This window comes from Drosophila serrata, unplaced genomic scaffold (genome assembly GCF_035046125.1).
Source record: "Drosophila serrata isolate PLE 108 unplaced genomic scaffold, ASM3504612v1 contig_165, whole genome shotgun sequence".
Taxonomy (NCBI): domain Eukaryota; kingdom Metazoa; phylum Arthropoda; class Insecta; order Diptera; family Drosophilidae; genus Drosophila; species Drosophila serrata.
In genome coordinates, this window is record NW_028257063.1 from 3,266,089 (window position 1) to 3,285,238 (window position 19,150).

General features: G+C 45.9%; 7 protein-coding genes across 9 annotated transcripts; 4 read left to right on the forward strand and 3 right to left on the reverse strand.

Moving 5' to 3' along the window:
- The first annotated feature begins 8 nt into the window (after positions 1–8).
- Positions 9–1,048, forward strand: LOC110176886 (succinate dehydrogenase assembly factor 2-B, mitochondrial). Its single transcript, XM_020943370.2, has 3 exons — positions 9–247; positions 368–555; positions 618–1,048. The coding sequence occupies exons 1-3, from the start codon at positions 230–232 to the stop codon at positions 892–894; spliced, it is 483 nt and encodes a 160-aa protein (XP_020799029.2). The 5' UTR covers positions 9–229; the 3' UTR covers positions 895–1,048.
- Positions 1,032–3,192, reverse strand: Mlh1 (DNA mismatch repair ATPase Mlh1). Its single transcript, XM_020943369.2, has 2 exons — positions 2,318–3,192; positions 1,032–2,262 (listed from the first exon to the last, which is right to left on the reverse strand). Exons 1-2 carry the CDS (start codon positions 3,132–3,134, stop codon positions 1,082–1,084), a joined length of 1,998 nt encoding a protein of 665 aa, XP_020799028.2. The 5' UTR covers positions 3,135–3,192; the 3' UTR covers positions 1,032–1,081.
- A 67-nt stretch (positions 3,193–3,259) lies between these two features.
- On the reverse strand, positions 3,260–5,587 carry Gasz (ankyrin repeat, SAM and basic leucine zipper domain-containing protein 1). Its single transcript, XM_020943399.2, has 5 exons — positions 5,370–5,587; positions 4,425–5,308; positions 4,297–4,359; positions 4,042–4,237; positions 3,260–3,983 (listed from the first exon to the last, which is right to left on the reverse strand). The coding sequence occupies exons 1-5, from the start codon at positions 5,448–5,450 to the stop codon at positions 3,825–3,827; spliced, it is 1,383 nt and encodes a 460-aa protein (XP_020799058.2). The 5' UTR covers positions 5,451–5,587; the 3' UTR covers positions 3,260–3,824.
- A 139-nt stretch (positions 5,588–5,726) lies between these two features.
- On the reverse strand, positions 5,727–9,712 carry Rs1 (Dead-box helicase Rs1). 2 transcript variants are annotated; one of them, XM_086827128.1, is made up of 6 exons: positions 9,616–9,712; positions 8,486–8,651; positions 7,593–8,417; positions 6,660–7,392; positions 6,061–6,607; positions 5,727–5,998 (listed from the first exon to the last, which is right to left on the reverse strand). In XM_086827128.1, the coding sequence occupies exons 2-6, from the start codon at positions 8,576–8,578 to the stop codon at positions 5,788–5,790; spliced, it is 2,409 nt and encodes an 802-aa protein (XP_086683254.1). In that variant the 5' UTR covers positions 8,579–8,651; positions 9,616–9,712; the 3' UTR covers positions 5,727–5,787. The 2 variants fall into 2 exon arrangements, with proteins under 2 accessions (XP_086683254.1, XP_086683255.1); XM_086827129.1 differs by lacking the exon at positions 9,616–9,712 and adding an exon at positions 8,887–8,981.
- On the forward strand, positions 8,861–9,570 carry LOC110176912 (uncharacterized). Its single transcript, XM_020943402.2, has 2 exons — positions 8,861–8,997; positions 9,059–9,570. Exons 1-2 carry the CDS (start codon positions 8,963–8,965, stop codon positions 9,498–9,500), a joined length of 477 nt encoding a protein of 158 aa, XP_020799061.2. The 5' UTR covers positions 8,861–8,962; the 3' UTR covers positions 9,501–9,570.
- Positions 9,713–9,793: 81 nt separating the features above from the next.
- Positions 9,794–11,726, forward strand: RagC-D (Ras-related GTP binding C/D). Its single transcript, XM_020943401.2, has 5 exons — positions 9,794–10,068; positions 10,148–10,618; positions 10,698–10,916; positions 10,972–11,114; positions 11,169–11,726. The coding sequence occupies exons 1-5, from the start codon at positions 10,066–10,068 to the stop codon at positions 11,488–11,490; spliced, it is 1,158 nt and encodes a 385-aa protein (XP_020799060.1). The 5' UTR covers positions 9,794–10,065; the 3' UTR covers positions 11,491–11,726.
- A 506-nt stretch (positions 11,727–12,232) lies between these two features.
- On the forward strand, positions 12,233–14,386 carry VhaAC45 (Vacuolar H[+] ATPase AC45 accessory subunit). 2 transcript variants are annotated; one of them, XM_020943341.2, is made up of 5 exons: positions 12,233–12,374; positions 12,459–12,552; positions 12,620–12,722; positions 12,787–13,048; positions 13,114–14,386. In XM_020943341.2, the coding sequence occupies exons 2-5, from the start codon at positions 12,467–12,469 to the stop codon at positions 13,806–13,808; spliced, it is 1,146 nt and encodes a 381-aa protein (XP_020799000.1). In that variant the 5' UTR covers positions 12,233–12,374; positions 12,459–12,466; the 3' UTR covers positions 13,809–14,386. The 2 variants fall into 2 exon arrangements, with proteins under 2 accessions (XP_020799000.1, XP_020799001.1); XM_020943342.2 differs by having other exon boundaries at positions 12,462–12,552.
- Positions 14,387–19,150: the final 4,764 nt, after the last annotated feature.

Here is a 19,150-nt window from a genome sequence, read left to right on the forward strand (position 1 = left end):
GATTCGATATTTGTCAAATAAATAAATTTATAGATTCGATACTATCGGTAGCACCTGTGTGTAAAGAGTGCAGCTATATGGTAAACATTGGGTATTTTTTAGTATCAAATCGAAAAACCGGCATTTGTCAAAATATTTTGATTTTTCAAATTGTCACAGTTTTTTTTTAAAGCTGAAGTATTTTGAGAAAAATAGCACATAAAATTACATTAACCGCTGAACTATCAAGATGTTCCGTCAACTAAGGGTGAGCTTTTTAAATGTCTGCAAAATACCGTTGCATAAGCTTGCATGCATTGCATTTTGCGCAGTTTCTCACAATATCTATTTATATTTTGGGGATGGGGATGCGGGGGGTCCTCCTCAGATGAGCTTGGATGTTTCGGCCTGGATATTTATGCCCTGGAGACGTACTGCATCCAATTTTCAAGATCCACAGCTGCCGCTGACGAGCACCTTAAACGATGTGATTGTGGACTACGAGGATCCGGATTACCTGCCCCTGCCTGAGTACCCGACACGTCCCAATGAGCCCTTGGATATTCGCAAGCAAAGGTGGGTGATAGACAGTAAATTACATGGATTCTTTTAAGTACTAATGTCCGTATGCCTTCCAGACTCCTCTACCAATCCCGCAAGCGAGGCATGCTAGAGAATGACCTGCTGCTCAGCACCTTTGCAGCCAAGCATCTGAAGGAATTCAATGCCGAGCAGACTGCACTCTACGATCAGTTGATTAACGGGGTCACCAACGACTGGGATATATACTACTGGGCCACCGACGTGAAGCCCACGCCCAAGGAGTACGACACCGAGATCATGAAGTTGTTGAAGGAGCACGTCAAGAATGCCGAGCGGATCTCCCGTCTGCGTCAGCCGGATCTTAATACTTGAGAGTATCTATGCACAGATCCTTCTATAACCTTTAGTTTTGATCCTGAAATTTGAACTGGAAATGAGTTTACATTATCAGGATATTCTAGTTATATCTGCACTAAATTTTACCAAAAAATATACATAAAGAGAGAGAGTTAGTTTAAAAATCGAACATAATACTTTATACTTCACAAAAATGAATGCATTAACATCTCTCAAACACTTTATAAAGCGTAGGCAGATTGGTGAGCTCGTAGATCTGATCCTTCAGACGTGGGGATGGCAGTAGGTATTTCTTAAAAGCTGGAAACAGAACATGCTCAGTGGTCCATCTGGGATGGCCTGCGCCAACCGATCCATCTCGCCAATCCAGTTGAGCGTAAAAGCGAGCAGTTTCCCGGCAGAATGTCTCGAAACAACGGGCCTCCTGCTCCCAATCCACTTCAGTGGCCAGCCGCAGGAGGTAAACCGGTAGGTGGGCCACACAAGGACGATGCTGGGGGACCAGGCTGGGCAGTGACTCGAGCTCTCCCTCCTCTGAGATGCGAAGTCCAAAATACTCACGCATAATGGGCGCCTTATTTTGCAGAATCTCCGCAGCACTGACCGCCAGGTTAGTCTTATCTCCATCCTCGGGCGTCCAGCCTGCGGCCTCGCTATCCAGTGCCAGTATGAGGAGTTCTTTAAGAGAGAGTGGAGGTTTTATGCTGATTTCCTGGCAGTTTTGGAACTCGTAGACGAGACGCTGGTAGAAGAGCTCCTCGCTGAAGGCTCGTGTGTTGCATAGGTAAAGGTGAGTTTCATGCTGAAACAATGCTCGCCGCTCGTCCACACAGCCGACATAGACCAGGTTCTTGAGGGTGCTCCTCAGCTGAACGCTGCACTGTCTCTCCACCCGCTTTCTCATGTCCAGCACGCTGCTTAGTCGCACTTCTCGTGACTTTTTCGCAGCCGTCACCCGAAAACTCTCATCTGGCAGAGGCGGTGCATCTTCGGAGGAACCCGAGGACATTCCCGAATCACTTTTTACCATAGGAGCCAGGAACTTGTCCAATTTCTGTTCGCTGGCATCGGTGCGCACGAGTTCCTTGGGATAGACTCGTTGCGTCTTATCCCCCGGCTGGGTTTCATCCAAGTCCGGGGCTCCTGGCAAACGCAGCTGCTTGTAGAATGTCCTAGTGGAGTTGCTGCCAAGCAGACGGGCCTCCACCTGTTGCTTGAGCCGCTCAACGATCTCGTCCTGGTAGAGAAAATGTACCTCATGCTTGGTGGGATGTACATTTACGTCCAGATTCTGAGGCGGTAGCGTGAGGCTCATGTACACGAAGGGATGATGGCCACGGGGCAGGTAGGTAGCATATACCGCATCCACGGCTGTCTTGAGAGCTGAAAAAGGAAATGTTGAAAGATATGCCAACAATGGTGATTATCTTAGGGTCACCTGGCGACTCCACCAGTCGCTGGTTGATGAACAGCAGCATCTGGCTCTTCTTGGCCGAATAATTCACCTGGGTGAGCAGGCACTCGGCCTCGAACTTGAACATCTCATCCCGGTGGCTAAACTCTAGCAACTCCTTGGCAATAGCTGCCCCATAGATTATGCGTATGTTCTCGGCTCGGGAACTGGCTACTGGAGTTCTCAGTGCCGGCTGCGTCTCTCCCTGCTTTCGAAGGGTGAAGCCCACGCGGGGATTGTGAACAGCGTACCTGGCCAGCACCTCGGACAGGCGCTGGAACTCTTCCGCCGGCGATCGCAATGCCTGCCGCCGCTGGGGCATATTGTAGAACAGATCCTCGATGGAGATAATGGTGCCCTGATTGCCTGCACAGGGTTTAGGCTGTCCTTGCAGCTTGCCATCTGCATAGGTGGCCTTGTAGCCGCACTTCTCCTTCGCCGTCTTCGTCTGGATGCTCAAATGGGCCACATGACTGATGCTGGCCAGGGCCTCGCCCCGAAAGCCAAAGGTTGCTATCTGAGCCAAGTCCTCGAAGCGAGTCAACTTGGAGGTGGTGAAACGCTCGCAGACGATTTCCAGGTCTTCACGTCGTATGCCTGTCCCATTGTCCTGGATCTGGAGAAGCTTCAGGCCGCCGTTTTTAACATTCACTTGGATGTGCGTCGATTGGGCGTCCAAACTGTTCTCGAGCAGCTCTTTCAGAGCGTTAGCAGGTCGCTGAATGATCTCTCCGGCGGCTATGCGGTTCACTACCACCTCGTCCAGCTTCCGGATGACGCCCGGCTCCATATCCTCCGGCATGGCGGGAAATCTTTACGCCAATTTCGATATGTAAACATTGAGTTAGTGTGACCGTGGCACGGGTAAGAAATTAAAGTTTCATAGCAGCTAGCTTAAATCGCGGTTATTTAAATTTTGAATAAAACTTTGGTTTAACCATTATATGTTTATTAATCTGATTTTATACTAGTTGGTGTTAAATTTGTAAGGATTATAACTACAAAACACACATTTAGCTATATTATTGAAATTGATTTTCAGTTTTTAAACACCTATTAAACTTTCAGGTAGTTTCTTGTGCTTCAGGTAACATTTCTTTCGTGTTGCTTTGATAATTAATGTCTATTGTCTCAATCGGTGTATTGCTTACATTGATATATATGATATATGTTAGTATATAACATTTGTAATACATTGTTTAACTTATTAACTTAATAACCTGTTAATTCATTTACAGATTTAACTTTTAAGTTTCTTATTAATCCAAATAAACTTAGGTAAGCTTCAGGTAACAATTTGATAAATTTCGTTTCTTTCAGATTTCAGTTTAAACTTTTATACGTTTTTTTTAACGCTCTAACAAACTACCAACTATTTTGATTCGCAAGAAAACACAATGGAAGCTTACAGATTCCAAGCTCGCGTTAAGGAAAACTGCGTTAATTGTAAAGCAAATGGATAAGAGGAATGCTGTGCCAGGGTATTCGAATACTAGGAGAACCACTTGCACTTGAGGCAAATGAAAACTGAGATCCCCAGGATAATGGTAGTGTACTTGAAGTAGTTGCGCACCTTCTTGCGCTTCCTCTCGGCCAGGATTTCGTTATAGTCGATAAACAGAGGGTTCTGAGCGGGACTAAACGAACCAAGCTGGAATTAGGGAATATTTAAAACTATTTTCGATCTTTTAACTGACTTCATCTCTTACATATTTCACTGTCTTGCTCATTTCGCTAAGGACATTACGATAGCCCTGGAGATTGCTCTTAATCGTGGCCAGCTGGGTATCCGAGGGCTGTCCCAGTTTTCCAGCGCTTTGGTTTTTCAAAACAAACTTCAGAGACGCCTGGATGATGACCAACTGCTGCAGATGATTGGCAGCTATCATGAGGATCTCATAGAAGCTGAAAATGTTAATTATACATTACACAGTATATAATCTTTGTTCTAAAAGTTAACTCACTTGTCTAGGCCATCCGTCTTAACACGTGGTATGGACTTTTGCGACCAATGGTGGAGGTGGAAGCTGCCGAGAGTGTTAAATGACAGTTATCAAAATCTTAAAGAAAACTAAATTAAGGATATACTCACTCCAGTATCCCCTTCATGATCTTGTTGCGATAAATGGGAAACTCAATGCCCACCTCGCGGAGCAGCTGATCATCCATGACGAGAAATTCGGCCAGCGAAGTCTTCGCAATGGCAAAATACTTCAGAGTGTTGCTCACTTCGATCGATCGCAGAATGCAGTTTAGCTCCTGGAAGTACTCCGGACAGTCGCTCTTAAGGAAAATGCGCGGAATGTGATCCCTCAGCGTGTTGTAGCCTAGAAAGTTAGATGGCACCATATAGACAGAGGGTGGTCGCGGCAGGATCTCCAGCAAATCATAATATCCATGGCACTCTGCCACCTGCGTGGGCGTATATCCCTTGTTGTTCGCTATAGTGGCATTCACGCCCGCGTCCACCAGCAGCTTGACCACCTCCACGTGATTCCGTTCGATGGCATGAAAGATGGGCGTGCAGCCTTGGTTGTCCACAGCATCGAAGCTGACGTCCTTGATCATAAGGCGTACAACGCCCGCGTAGCCGTTCTGGCAGGCGAACATAAAGGGCGTCATTCCGTATTTGTCGGACACATTGATCACGGCTCCATGGCGGAGCAGCAGGCGCACCAGCTTCTCGACCAGGTAGGGATCCTTTCGATTGCAATCGCAGGCCATCATCAGCGGCGTTACGGAGTCCACCTGACGATTGACGTTCGCTTTGCGCTTCTCCACCAACGGCTCGACAATGTTGTAGTGTCCCTCGCGGCAGGAGATCATCAGCAAGGTGGGCCCGCCCCTCACAGTCTGGTCCACATTCCAGTTCAGCCTACGCATCTCCTGGAGCAATGTCTGGCCGTCGCCCTCGATGGCCGCCTCATAGAGCTTCTGCTCGGGATCCACATAGGGAGCGGGCCGCGTTCTATTTATCTGGAAAGTCAACAAAGGTCTTAGTAAGACTTCTAGGAAGCAGCAAGCAAGGAGCTGCTACCGGATCAGAGAAGTAGAACCCATCATAGCTGCTGTCCGAATCCGACTCCTCGGGGGGACCGTAGTTGCACTGGCTGCTCATCTTTCTTGGCTTTTGTTATAAACTAAACCGGAATGCAATCAAAACATTGTTTGTGGGAAAAACAACAAATGCGCAGGAAACGTAAGGAGGAAAAAATATGTCTAGTTTTGGTAAACAATGAAAAGGGAAGTTATCGAAAGCTTCTGGACTATCGATTGCCTTTGTTAATCATTGGCGCGTGTTTAAAATATTTATTTATCCCAGATATATTCAATATTAATTTCTATTTAACTTTACTGAATATTTTGATATTAATGAATAATTATCAAAATATATAAAGTAAAAGCTTTATTTTACAAGTTTACGATTTAACATTGCATAGAACTAGTGTACATCTCTACTTTTTCTTGTCCTTTTTGGCGTATCGTGGTCCGCCGAAACTCTTGCCCTTGTTGAACTTGTTCTTGCCCGCCTTGTTGGCCAGCTTCACGTTGCTGACCTTGCTTTTGGCTGACTTATTCATCGGCTTGCCCTTGCCGCCGCCACCGCCGCTGGCCTTCTTCTTGGCCGCAATCTTGGACATTTTCTGGTGCCGGTTGGCCTCAGATCTGAAGAAGAAACCCACAGATTATATTCGTATTAAAAGAAGAGATTTTATGACAACACTCACCTTAAACGCAATGCTCCACCGCGACTGACATCGGTCAAATCATTATCGAACGCCGACTGGCCGCCACGTCGCTTGGGTTTGCCGGCTCCAGCATTGCCCCGGTGTGACTCGGTGGCCGCTCCCAGCTTGCCGGGTCGCTTGCGCAGCTTGGCCATCTTGGCGCGCACTAGAGACACTTTTTCGATTTCTTTCATGGCTCGTTCCTTGGCCAACTGCTCCGGCGTCTTTTTGCGGGGTTCCTCCTTCTTCTTCTTGTTGCGCTTGGCTTCGATCTCCTTGACCGAAGGACCATCCTCGCCTTCGCCTCCCCATTCGGGTCGCTTGCGTTTGGTGGCTGTCTTACCCTTGCCCTTGCCGCCTCCAGAAGGCTTCTCCTCGTCGCCCGGGGTTAGAGCCAAACGCTCCTTTTCAGCCTCGCGCTGGTGTTTGGTCTGGAACCAGCCTCGCCGCTCGTTGGACTGTCCCAGCAACTTGCGCTCTGTCTTGGACAGCTGCTGCTCGGTCTTGGCCAGCTGCCGTTCCGCCTGCTCCTCATCAAGGATATTTTCTAAAGGAAAAACGATTAGTTTTCTATAAAATCTTAAATTTCTGCTACTTACGAATCTCTGGCTCCAAGCTTGTCAGCTTGTTACGATACTTGTCTATGATCTCCGGCGGAATAATACGATTCTTGATGGTACTCTCGGCATTCTTGATGATATCTTTGACGATTTTCCGCTCCTTTTCGCCGGCCAGCGAAACGGATATACCAGCGCGTCCAGCTCGCGCCGTTCGACCGACTCGGTGGATGTAATGCTCTGTGGTGATGGGCATCACAAAGTTGATAACTGTCTTCACGCCCACAATATCCAGACCACGAGCTGCCACATCAGTGGCGATTAGTACATCGATCTGCTCCTCCTTGAACTTTTTGAGCGACTCCAGACGTTGTTGCTGCGTGAGATTTCCATGCAATTCTCCGGCACGGACTCCCAGAAGGCCCAGCAAGATGTGCAAGCGATGCGCCTGCTTTTTGGTCTGGACAAAGACCATGCAGTGATCGTGGAAAGTGCGACAAATCAAGCTAGCCAGGATGGGCTCACGGTCACCCTCTTTATCCTCACGGATGCGTATGAACTCCTGACGCAAGTTAAAGGCCACCTGCTGGTTATTGTTCACAAAAACCTTGACAGGTTTGTCCAGCGAAACGGCAGCAAGATCCTTGACCTGCTCGCTCATCGTAGCGGAGAACAGCATTGTCTGGCGGGTTTTGCAGCACGAGTTGATGATCTCCTTCATCTGTTCGGCAAAGTATTCATCCAGCATTCGGTCAGCTTCGTCAAGGATGAGAACCTGAAGGGAATAGAACAATATTATTAAAAACTTGGGTAAGGAAATATGCTTAAGATAAAGATTCACAGATCAGCTTGCATCTGCCGCGCAGTTGCAAGAACCAGGGTTGTCCTCTTGGCCCGGGAAAGAGCTCAGAGCGCAAGGAAAGAATCATCATAGGTAAATATTCGATGAATCCTAATGCTGCAAATTAAACTCACCTCAATGGAATCCAGAGTAAAGCTTGGCGTGTTCTTTATATGATCAATGAGACGACCGGGTGTAGCTATAACTATATCCGGATTCTGGCGCAACACAGACTCCTGGGCCTTGACATCTAGACCACCAATGGCCAAGCCCACATCGATGCTGGTGAACTGGCAGAGCTGTTTAGTCACCTGGTAGACCTGGGCGCCCAATTCACGGGTGGGCACCAGTACTAGCACTCTGGTGATGGCTTTATTGTTCAGTGGACGATACAGCAAGCGCTCCAGTGTGGGCAGCATGTACGCTGCCGTTTTGCCTGTTCCCGTGGCGGCACAACCGCAGATGTCGCGGCCCAGCAGAGCCACAGGTATCGTAGAGGCCTGGATGGGCGTGGGATAGATGTAGCCCAGGACGCCAATAGCGCGCATCAGGGGACGCGACAGATTCATCTGGTAGAAGGAGGTGATCTGCTCATTTGCCTCTATAGTGTCGTCGAACTGCATCTTCTCGCCTTCCTCCTCTTCATCCTCTTCGCCCGCCTTCTTCTTTTTGTTCTTGGACAGTTTCTTTTCACGCAGTCTCAAGTTGTCGTGCTTCAGCTCGTCTTCGGAGAGATCAATCTCGCTGCCATCGCTTTGCTCCGCGGCCACTGCTTCAGCTCCGCCTCTCTTCTGCAATCGGGCTGCGATCTTGTCGTCCGTCTTTGTGCGTGCCTTCCTCTTCACATACTTCATCAAGTCATCCCATGTGTCCTGGTTGTACTCTTTCACCGACGACACGAACTCGAAGCCCTTTTCGAACTCAGTGACCTTTTTGTGTCTCAGTTTTGTGGGTTGATACTGTGGAAGAGGGCGCCGGTCGTCACAAGTAGTTCTTCTTGCTGTCTTTGCAGTTGCAATTTTCTTACCTCCACTTCCGCGTCGGAGTCCTCCGACAGGTTTTCCACCTCCGCATCATCCTCAATGGTGCCTATTAAGTCCAGGTTCTTGGTAGCGCCCATTTTTGCAGGCTAAGAACAAAATTACAATTCCAGCGCGTGTTTACAATACGAAACACACGTGTGGAGTGCGAAGCTGTTAGTGATGGGAAAAAAAACAGGAAAAGTATTCCTTGAAAACTTGTATTAATAATTTATTAAAATTAAAAAACTAAAAACTGCATCAAATAATAAATATAATTTGATGTTATTATGTATTTTTATTTTATGTAATGCATTTTATTAAACTTCCAGCAGGTTATCTTTTTCCATACGATTTTTCTTAAGCTATCGATATTTGTATATCTGCTGGCCGCAAGCCGGCTGGTTACCAATTTTCCCATCTCTAACCAAACTCAGCTGTTTGGCCAATTTTGTTATGAAATTTTCTAAAGTTTTGCTCTGAAAATGCTGCGTTTACTGACAAAAACAAGACTAGTGAGGTAAACAATCATTAACATAACTTCGTAAACAATCAAGGATACTTATATATAAAATCTACAGGCATTTGGTGCCAGCCACAGGCGCTACTTCGATTTCTCCCCGCTTCTATGCACAGAACCCTGAAATTGGCAGAAAAAACCCGGGGGAGGAGCCCATCAGCAACGAGCCCATCAAGTTCTTCGGCAGCCAGGCGGCCACATGGCGTGCCAAGGACACACGGAGCGGTGGCAGCGATGAGTCGCTGTGGTACCAGCCCTACGTGATTTCCGCCAGCTTGGCAGTCTTCCTCCTGTACTTCTGCTGGCTGCGCGAGGAGAGCGACATCGACCAGCGACTGGAGGGAGATCTGTACGAGCATGTCAGTGGCCTGGAGGAGGTCCAGCTAACCGTCAACTACAAATACAACAAGGAGCACGGTTTGGACACCAAGGAACAGGAGAAGAGGCTTGCGGAACTTGGCGTCGATCTAAACCAGTTGAACGCCAAACTAGCAGCCCAATAGTCATAGATTTGGTTAATCGTACTTTTTGTTTTGTTAAGTGATTAAAATGGAATGACTTTAGCTACTAAAATGGAATAATATCATTTTTTTAAGTAATAATATTAATACTTTGTACCCTTGCAGGTGATTATAAATTCAGTCAGAAGCTTGAAAAACAGTCAAGGAGTCATTTTTATAAGACAAAATTTTGAAAAAATTGATAAAAATGTATATTAAAAAAAAATCTTTAAATTGAGTATGCAGATTTGTTAACCATATAAAACCTGACACAAATGAAGGAAACTAGCTTCCTTTCTTGTTTTATATTTTTAAGTTATTTTCAAAGTACCATCACTGACCATCGCCCGCCAGCTGTTTGCTATCGATAGCATCAGCTGATGCCCTGCTCGCAGGTGTGCACACACTTTGACTCCGATAAGAAACCTGCAGGAAAAGTCGAAAAAGTAAACTAAACTGTTTTGTTATTGATCATTAACTGTGCTTTCCATGCACACGTCCGCCGAAAGACAGCCGGCGTATCCCCTAAAAGCAGAGCATCCAGCGGAACCGAAAAGATATCCCCGACATGGTGAGTAGAGACAAAGAAGCCCTATCTCGCATATGGGCCCCCGCCCATCATCACAAGCATACGCTTCCCGTTCACTTAGAGCTACGACGACGATGACTATCCAGCGGACACGTTTCCCAAGGACTTTGGCTACCGGGCGTACAACCAAGATGGCCTGGAACTAGAGCCCAATGCGACGGGCAGCAGTGAGACCAAGCCGCGCATTCTGCTGATGGGACTGCGCAGATCGGGCAAGAGCTCTATCCAGAAGGTGGTCTTCCACAAGATGTCGCCGAACGAAACGCTCTTTCTGGAGTCGACCAGCAAGATTGTGAAGGACGACATCAACAACTCCAGCTTCGTGCAGTTCCAGATCTGGGATTTCCCGGGCCAAATCGACTTTATTGAGCCAACCTTTGACTCGGACATGATCTTTGGCGGCTGTGGTGCTCTGGTCTTCGTCATCGATGCCAAGGATGACTACAACGAGGCGCTGACCAAGTTCAAGAACACAGTGATAAAGGCCTACAAGGTGAACCAGCGCATCAAGTTCGAGGTTTTCATACACAAGGTAATATCCACTATAATTGATTTCGTTATCGGAATATGTGATAACCACTGACCCACCAACTGGTCATGTTCCCACACAGGTTGACGGCATCAGTGACGATTCGAAAATGGAATCGCAGCGGGACATTCACCAGCGGTCATCGGACGACCTAAGCGAGGCGGGCCTCAATCAGATACACCTGAGTTTCCATCTGACCTCTATTTATGATCACTCCATCTTCGAGGCCTTCTCCAAGGTGGTACAAAAGCTCATTCCTCAGCTGCCAACGCTGGAGAACCTCTTGAACATCTTCATACCAGTAGGTTTCCATGATTTTTAATTATAACATTGAAAAATAATTAATTCCTCAACAGAACTCGGGCATAGAGAAGGCGTTTCTGTTCGACGTGGTCTCCAAGATCTACATAGCCACGGACTCCTCGCCCGTCGACATGCAGACCTACGAACTTTGCTGCGATATGATTGACGTGGTCATTGATTTGTCCAGCATATACAGGTAAGCGTCGTGGGTATTCTAAATTGTTTCCCAAAACGAATTATATTCCTACAGCTCTGAGGAAACCGCCTTCGACAGCGGCAGCTCTAGTCTCATCAAGCTGAACAACAACACGATACTCTATCTGCGGGAGGTGAATAAGTTTCTGGCACTGGTCTGTATCCTGCGTGAGGAGAACTTCAACCGGCAGGGTGTCATCGACTACAACTTTATCTGCTTCCGCGATGCCATTAGCGAGGTCTTCGAGCTGCGGCTAAAGCGGCAGAAGCAGCTGGAGAACAACGATCAGGATGACGACGACCTGGTCGATGAACAAACCCTAATCCGCCATGGTCATGACGCAGCTGTGATGTCGCGGGCGCAGCCAATCGATTAAGGCGTCACGCTCCAATCCCCGCTCGGTGGTCCATTTATTTTTTCTCTACGCTAACTTCTCTGTGGACCCGTTTATTCCGATTTGTACGTTTCTCTTCCGTTATATATCTGCTGTTACTTTTGTCTACTGATAATACGTTAAGGCTCTCCTCCCAGAGAGCGGCGCGAGGAAATTGCCCAGCGGTTGAAATTAATGATAATACTACCAATAAATATGTCTATTTTTAAATACGAAAACGGAGTTTTTTAAACTAGGAGTGTATCTTACTTAGAATAAATCTAAAATAGGAAAATGTTTTTAAAACCATTTTTAGTTTAGTTTAGTTAGGATTATAACCTGAACCTTCATGTTTGGTAACACACTTATATTACCGATATTATGCAATATATAATTCTTATTTAGTTTGTGAACTACCAATGTTTTAAAAATTAGCCAATATTGGAATAATTTAAATTAATTTTAAATGCGTCTGATTTTGCGTTTAAAACTTGATATTGGTCACATTAAAACTCAATTAAGCCAGTGTAGCCACGCTTTATAACAGTTTGTAAGGCTTAGGGTCACACTGCACATATCGAAAGATAAGACTTTTTATTTATACTTTTAAGTGCCGACTCGCTTTTAATTGTCCCTATTATTTTATTAAAAGTATTTTTTAATTTTACTTTATCAGAACAAAGAGGAACATAGTTCTGAAAGAATCACCATCATTGTATCGAATAATTATAGCAGTTATCGATGTAAGAAATCTATCGATTGTCCAGTCAGCTGCTGCGCATCACATGACCGTCACAAGTTTTTTTTCTCACTGGAATAGGCGACGTCGTGCAAAGCAAAGCGAAAATTTCCTCCATTTTTCGTTTTTAGTTTCCGTTCACTTTTCGGTTAGTTTCTTTGTGTTGTTTTGTGTTCTCCTGAGTTGTTCATTTATGTGTTTTTGTTTTCCACTTTTGTTTTCCACCCCCAAGTAGGCGAGATGTTGTGGAAATCGCTGATTGCCTTGTGCGTCATTGGGGCAGCCTTGGCTGAGCAAACGCCCGTCTTTCTGTGGGGAGCCAACAGGTGGGTGCATGACTACGAGATTCCACCGGTTGCACACGTAACGTGATTAAAAATCTTTTCCAAACAGTGTGGCGAAGCCTTCTCTAAAGACGGTTCCCCAGGCGGAGTTCGCGGAGCAACTGGCGACGCTGCTGGAGGATCACATGGTCGTGGCCTTCCAGGAAAATGGCGTATGTTCTTAGTGTTCCACTTGGAAAACTTTAATATTAAATGAGAAACTATTCATAAATGCAGCTGAGCAACAAGGACTTCCTGTGCTCCAACTCCCAGTCGCAGTCCTGCTACGCCCAGCTTCAGGGCGTGAGCCCCAAGACGTACTACACCAGCGTGGAGAACCCATCGGAGGCCCTGCGGTCCGTGGCCGCAAGGCGCGAGCACAACAGCATCGATGCCAGTGGCAAGTTGTCCAGCCCGGCCAAGTGCTCCGCCGGCACAGCCCTGTTCGTTAGCTTCGAGGATGCGACCGAGAGCCGCGAGCAGACCTTGGAGTCACATGGTGCGTTAAACATATATACAAACAATGTGATCCACATTCTCTATAGTATATACTTTACCCCGCAGACGCCGCCATTGCCGCTATCAGCAAGCAGTTTGAGTGCAAGGTGGCTTATCTGTACCTGGCCGCTCCCTCCACCGCTCCGGTGGTGCAGCGACGTACCCGCCGTGACACTGCTGCCACCACTGGCGGCACCATGTTTTATGTCACCAACCAGTTTCAGATCTTCTATACGGCCCTCCTCTACAACCAGAACCCCATCACCGTCACCGAAATGTCGGTCATCAACTCCACCACCCCTAGCACCCAGTTCTCTGTTAAGCTTACAACTTCTGACGCTTCCAAGTCAATTACCTTCGATGTTCTTTATAATGGTGGATACTTTAGCATGAGCAACCTGCAGTACGACGGCAACACTTTCCGCTCCAGCAACGTGAATGCGCCTACCACGTTCTCCTACTCTTGCGGCAACCTGACCCTGGACTCCAATGCCGTTGATAACCGGTATAATACGCTGAGTTTCAAGTCGCTGCAGATGCAGGCTCCCTTCGACGGAACGTACAAGGAAAACTTTGTTTTTGGCGATTCCTGGGACTGTGTGGGCTTCGTGACGCCCGGCATCCTTATGGGACTCTTTGTGGTTCTTCTCCTGCTGGTAATTATGTTCGTCGGCGTCTGCTGGATGATGGACATCAACACGATGGACCGCTTCGACGACCCGAAGGGCAAGACCATTACTATCAATGCTGCCGCGGAGTAAAGGGCTTCCATTTATTAGTTGTCACCTTTGTTTCCTCACTCGATATTCATTCCTTTCTTCCCTCAGTCTGTCCACACGTACATATATATGTAAACGAAACAATACTTACTACCTTAACCGCATAACATAACATAACATACATATAACCGGGAAATTAGTCCTCACAATTTATATATAGATTCGTGTCTGTAATTTTCGCCGGCAATGATCAGTTTACGTTTCAGCATCAATTTAACGCGTTGCTGGTCCTTGTCGCCGAAAATTGCTTGGAGTTTTGCTTGCACCGACTTGGCATTCAGTATTTCATTTAGTATAGCCCCAAAAAAATGTAAAATATCAAAATAACTACGCACAGTTACCCGTATGTGTGTGTGTACGGACGGACCTGTGTGTGTGTGATGTGTATGCGCGCCCTGGGCAGTAAATCTAATCTTTTGAATATATCTAAGTGTTTTATAGTTTCTTGTTTTGCGCAAATATGCGAGACTAATTTATGCCTCTGTATGATAGTTTGTCAGTTGTGCAACCCTCCTGTTCGCAGGCCCAACGAAAATAAAGTTTTTCAATTGTGTTACAAATGGAAAGAGTTTTTATGTGGCAGGAAAAACAAGTTTGGGATGCCCTTTTAGATTTTGCGAGGTATTTAAGGAATGGGAAATTGATTGTAAATTAAAAAGTAAAGTATCCTATTCAGTGATATATTTAGTAGGTAACATATTTATATTATTTTAGATATAATATTGCTTTTCTATTGTTTATTTTTACTTAATGAGATCGTTAATGGCATTTTAAATGTATGGATAAGGTATTTGCTCTCAATTATTTATCCAATATTTTATCATATAATTTCACCTTTATAAGGATTCTATTATCGGTTCGACCCCACGATTACGTACTGTTAGCACTTCAAATAGTTTGTTATCAACTTTTTTGTGTAGCTTTCGGCTCGGCTCGTTTTCGGAAACAATTTCAATTGAATTCTCTGGCCTTGTTGGGCGGAAAAAGTCAGGGAAACAAATCAAAAGTTTAATGGAAATTTATTGAGTTGCAGGCAGGACAGGATTTGCAGCTCCTCTTCCAGCTACCCAGAGAGACGTATCTATATGCTGTTTTCAAGTTGAAACTTTTTCCAAGTCGCGGATAGTTTCTAGTTGGCCTAGGCAAAAACAAAAAAAAAAACACTCTCTGGGCTTTCATTAAGTTGCTTAGCAGCAGCGGCAAAAAGCATTGTTTATGACATTTTAATCTCTTGTTTATCCGCTTGACTTTTCCACTTGCCTGCAAGTGGAAAGTGGAAAACTGCTGCTGCTGCTGCTGCAGCCGCCTACGTCTGGTCAAGGCGTGCGTAAAATAAACTCTCCCGCCAGACAGCGCAAAAAAGCGGGAAGTGGGTTTAAAAGTGGGCAGGATGCAAGGCTGGCTAAGCCACCCCACCCAGCCTCCACTGCTCTGCTCTGCTCTCTGAGCCAAGAGAACACAGTTGACTGCACTGCGAGTGCCTGGCTGGCTGGCTGTGAGGCGCTTAACGTTTTTGTTGCATTAGAAACAGGTCAGTGCGTCATGCACACAAATGAGCAGCATATGACCCAACTGGAGCGGAGAGTGCCGGCCCGGGGCCGCCTGCAGCGGCTCAAAAAAAAACTTCTGCCTGCCAAAATGGGGTGCCAGCGACAATTCGGGTTCCGAGGAAACAGTAATTATGCATAAGTCAACACGCGGCGGCATTCGTAATGAACTCCACTCAAAGCGGAACGAGCACTGGCCCAAAGTTGGCAAAGTTTTTGGCAGCCGAAAATGTCGCCAACTTGCCAAGCTGCCGAAAGTTTCCGGCCAGCCAGAGCTCCAAGCATCCCAAATCCTATATGCGCCCGAAAAGTGTGTGGAAATACGCACAGATGAGGGCAAAGTTATAGTTACTTAAAAATTATTATTGATGCTATCTATTTTCAGTTTCACGAAGGAATAATAACTTTGAGAAGGCATAATTCGTAACTTTTAATCCAAAATATTTGAGAAAGACCTGAAAATTGAGGTGGGAAATGTAGCCACAACTAATTACAATACTTAAATAAAGTCAATATATAAATTATTATTAAGAAACCCAACAAAATTTATAAATATTTCTTAATTAGCAACCATACCTATTTATCTGAACACGAGCATCCGTTGGAAACTATCCACAAGTAGGGCTCTTAACCCAGCCAAACCGTTGGACCTTCCTGCTGTGAGGACTCCAGGGGTGGGCCACAGGCTGTAATAAACCCAGCGGTCTACAAATTGCAGCATTAGGCAGGGCAGAGAGCGATCGAGGGGGTGGCCAAAGGAGGAGCCCAACTGGCGAGTCCAAGTGCTCGAACACATGTCCCGGCAAAAGTACCAGCAAATGCACCCAATGCAGTTTGAAAAGTTGCCGGCCATTCGCTGTCATTAAGCCCGGAGAGGGGCCCACAGTGCGAGTCATTAGGCACAGTGGGGTAGGAGAGGAGTAGTACCCTGGTACTACTGGTGGAACCCTAAGCCAAAGCCAAAAACAATAAAATCGCTAGGAGCAACTTGAGCCAAAACGTAATGATGGCGTTTGTGTGCAGTCCTTTCTAGAGGAGTTTTCGTCACCCATCTGCTGCCGCTGGTCGTCCTTTTGGCGAAATGAGCTGCTTATCTGCTGTGCTAAGTGGATGTGGATTCGCTTTGTAGGTTGCGGGGCATGTATAACTAATAAGTACACTCTCCTCTGTTCGGGATAATGAGGCGGAGCAGGAGCAAGAGCAGGAGCAGGATACATCTCAAAGGGGATTTTCAAATAGAGCGCGCGCTAATGAAGTCATTTGTGACGCTGGTTTGAATAGGATCTCGCAGGACACAGGACACAGGACTTTGCATAAGCATAGTAATTACTAAGGTTTTAAATATTCCTCTCTCTAAACTGCAAGTAACCTTTTGCAGTAGTTATTTCCAATTTATTTAGTCTTTATTTCGTATTTGTATCTAGGCTGCAACTGATGTTAGGTGAGTGACAGCATACTCTCTCTCTATATCTCTGTTGATTTTCCCCATAAATCAGGCAATTTTCCAAGTCAACCCATTAACCTTTAAACCGACAAATCACTCTGAAAATCCCAACCAGTTGACCTCAAATTAAGCTCAATCGAGTTGGCCAGAAGAGAGGGCTCTTGGCAGTGGCAGGCCTGGATTCTGGACACGCACACTTCCAGGCCAATGGATAAACCTCTTTGCTACACCACTTCACCACTCCCAAAAATGGTCCAGTGCTGGGTGGACGACAGACATTAATTAGTTGTCATTTTTAACAATTGGGCGTGACGTGGAGAGTGGGTGGCAGGAGCGGAAATGTTGTGTGCTTCCCCCTTTTTTGTTTTTGCAAATTAACTGGGAACACCCCACCAATCCCTGGCCATTTTTCCGGAGAAGAAGATAAGGGCAGCCTGACTGAGTTTCTGTTTCAGTTCCAGGTTCAGTTCGAGTTAAACCAGAAGCCGTGACAATTGACAAATGACGCTGGCTCTGTGTGACGTGTGACAGATAAGTGCCGAAAAAGGTTTACAACTTTTGTCGAATGCCATTTATTATTGATGACGGACTTGCTGTTAAATTAAAGAGCCCGCTCCACAGCCCCACAGAGCTCCGACAATTAGGCAACAGCCCAGGCATAATGACATGCAAAAGGATTAGAGCGAATAAAGTCCTCGACAGGCAGGATTGCAGGCCAGCAGGCAGGCACTGACCGAAGCTAAGAGCTCAAAGCTCGGGCTTAACTTGTAATCCGGAGCATGTAATTCCACCGCTGACCTGCTTCGAATCCTTGGTCCCCCTTCTACACACCACCTGCGGAGGGTGGCACAAGGCCAGAAATTAATTAGTCCTTGCTGTGAGCTTGAGCTTGCTAACAGTCTCAATTAGGGGTTTTTCGCTTTAAGGAAGAGGGTGCCAACAGCGTCTCAGTTTTGAAGAAATATATATCTAGGGTTGGTACTATTTTAAGTCTTGCAATTATTAATTAATTAGACAGTTTTCTTTGTAATGATTTACTTGTACTAAAAGTAGATTACTAGGGAACTTCTAGCTAACTAGGATGTAGCTGGGATAAGCAAAGAGGAAGAACATCCATACATTTAAAGCTATTTCTGACTTATAATTCCTATTGTCTTTGGTCCTGTTGATAAAATACAAATATTTCCTATTCAAATAATAAATAAAAAATGAGGAAAACCGAAAGCAATGCAAATTTCTGATGATTTTTCCTCCCCACAAATCCCCCATCCAAAGCCGATTAGCTTTCGCGCCATGTAAGACAAGTGGAAAACAGGCGTGAGGACAAAGGACGACTTACATACATACTCATCACCAAGGGTAAATAAATCGCACTGGCAGCTGAATGGAGATATCCTTGGAGCACACACATCATCGACACACAGATCAAGTGCATTTTTATGTAAATGTATTGTGTGTGTGTTTGAGTCTGTGGCAAAGTGAAAATGCGTAGAAATGGCGACATGAGGAGATTTGCATACCATAACCCGCACTTTCGATTTCCTCGAGAGGGAAAGAAATGGGTATTCAAATATGGAGAGGAAGTTCTATTTACATCTTGGCTTTCTCGTGTTACCCGGGACTCATACCCCGACTTCCTTATTGATTGAGTGAGCGAACAGCAGGCACATGTGTTTGCAAATCCTATTCAATATTTTGTTTGTTCCTGTTCCGGGATACCCCCACCGGAAACTCCTGGCAGGACCCTTTACCTGACTGGGTTACCGCGCCTGCTCCTGACTGCAATTGTTGGTATTTGATTGCATTTGGCCCAGTGACTCGCTTTCCACACGCCTGCCACGGATATTGTTGGCCCCGAAAATTGAGCCTGGAACTTTTTGCACAACTTCATCATAGACCATGGGGATCAGGCCAAGGGCCAAGGCCCAGCAGCAGGAGCAGGAGCAGGAGCAGGAACCATCTGTCTGGCTCTGTACCTTTTCGTGTAGCCACACAATGTTGCCGCAAAAGTTTTCACATTAAAACCATTTCACGCTGGCAAATTGTGAAATGAGTTAGCGCTGCTGCACTCCCAAAAGGCGCAAGCCGAGTGAAAGAGAGAAAGGGCTTTCACCGAAAAAGTAAAAGTTGTAAATTGCCAGGAAGGCAGGGAAAACCTCTTAGCCTTACATTGTTTTGTTGGTAGATATAGTATCTTGTTCGGTCATTAAATAAATAATTTAATTTCAACAAATTCGGGGAATCAATTTATCATAACTGAAGCTTGAGGTCTTAAGAAAGTTTTGCTTAAGAACTTTAAATTCTCAATTTTATAAAGCTTACATTAAATTTGA

Excerpts from the sequence above, each read along its gene's own strand:
- LOC110176886 (XM_020943370.2), top strand. Across the intron at positions 556-617 it reads TTGGATATTCGCAAGCAAAG|ACTCCTCTACCAATCCCGCA; the intron begins GTGGGTGATAGA and ends TATGCCTTCCAG.
- Mlh1 (XM_020943369.2), bottom strand. The coding sequence starts at position 3,134 with ATGCCGGAGGATATGGAGCCGGGCGTCATCCGGAAGCTGGACGAGGTG. Across the intron at positions 2,263-2,317 it reads GCGACTGGTGGAGTCGCCAG|CTCTCAAGACAGCCGTGGAT; the intron begins GTGACCCTAAGA and ends TTCCTTTTTCAG.
- Gasz (XM_020943399.2), bottom strand. The coding sequence starts at position 5,450 with ATGAGCAGCCAGTGCAACTACGGTCCCCCCGAGGAGTCGGATTCGGAC. Across the intron at positions 4,360-4,424 it reads ATCATGAAGGGGATACTGGA|CTTCCACCTCCACCATTGGT; the intron begins GTGAGTATATCC and ends CACTCTCGGCAG. Across the intron at positions 3,984-4,041 it reads TGAGCAAGACAGTGAAATAT|CTTGGTTCGTTTAGTCCCGC; the intron begins GTAAGAGATGAA and ends CCCTAATTCCAG.
- Rs1 (XM_086827128.1), bottom strand. The coding sequence starts at position 8,578 with ATGGGCGCTACCAAGAACCTGGACTTAATAGGCACCATTGAGGATGAT. Across the intron at positions 7,393-7,592 it reads TTACTCTGGATTCCATTGAG|GTTCTCATCCTTGACGAAGC; the intron begins GTGAGTTTAATT and ends TATTCCCTTCAG. Across the intron at positions 6,608-6,659 it reads AAGCTTGGAGCCAGAGATTC|AAAATATCCTTGATGAGGAG; the intron begins GTAAGTAGCAGA and ends TTTTTCCTTTAG.
- LOC110176912 (XM_020943402.2), top strand. The coding sequence starts at position 8,963 with ATGCTGCGTTTACTGACAAAAACAAGACTAGTGAG. Across the intron at positions 8,998-9,058 it reads ACAAAAACAAGACTAGTGAG|GCATTTGGTGCCAGCCACAG; the intron begins GTAAACAATCAT and ends TAAAATCTACAG.
- RagC-D (XM_020943401.2), top strand. Across the intron at positions 10,917-10,971 it reads TCTTGAACATCTTCATACCA|AACTCGGGCATAGAGAAGGC; the intron begins GTAGGTTTCCAT and ends ATTCCTCAACAG. Across the intron at positions 11,115-11,168 it reads GATTTGTCCAGCATATACAG|CTCTGAGGAAACCGCCTTCG; the intron begins GTAAGCGTCGTG and ends ATATTCCTACAG.
- VhaAC45 (XM_020943341.2), top strand. The coding sequence starts at position 12,467 with ATGTTGTGGAAATCGCTGATTGCCTTGTGCGTCATTGGGGCAGCCTTG. Across the intron at positions 12,553-12,619 it reads TTTCTGTGGGGAGCCAACAG|TGTGGCGAAGCCTTCTCTAA; the intron begins GTGGGTGCATGA and ends TTTTCCAAACAG. Across the intron at positions 12,723-12,786 it reads TGGCCTTCCAGGAAAATGGC|CTGAGCAACAAGGACTTCCT; the intron begins GTATGTTCTTAG and ends TCATAAATGCAG.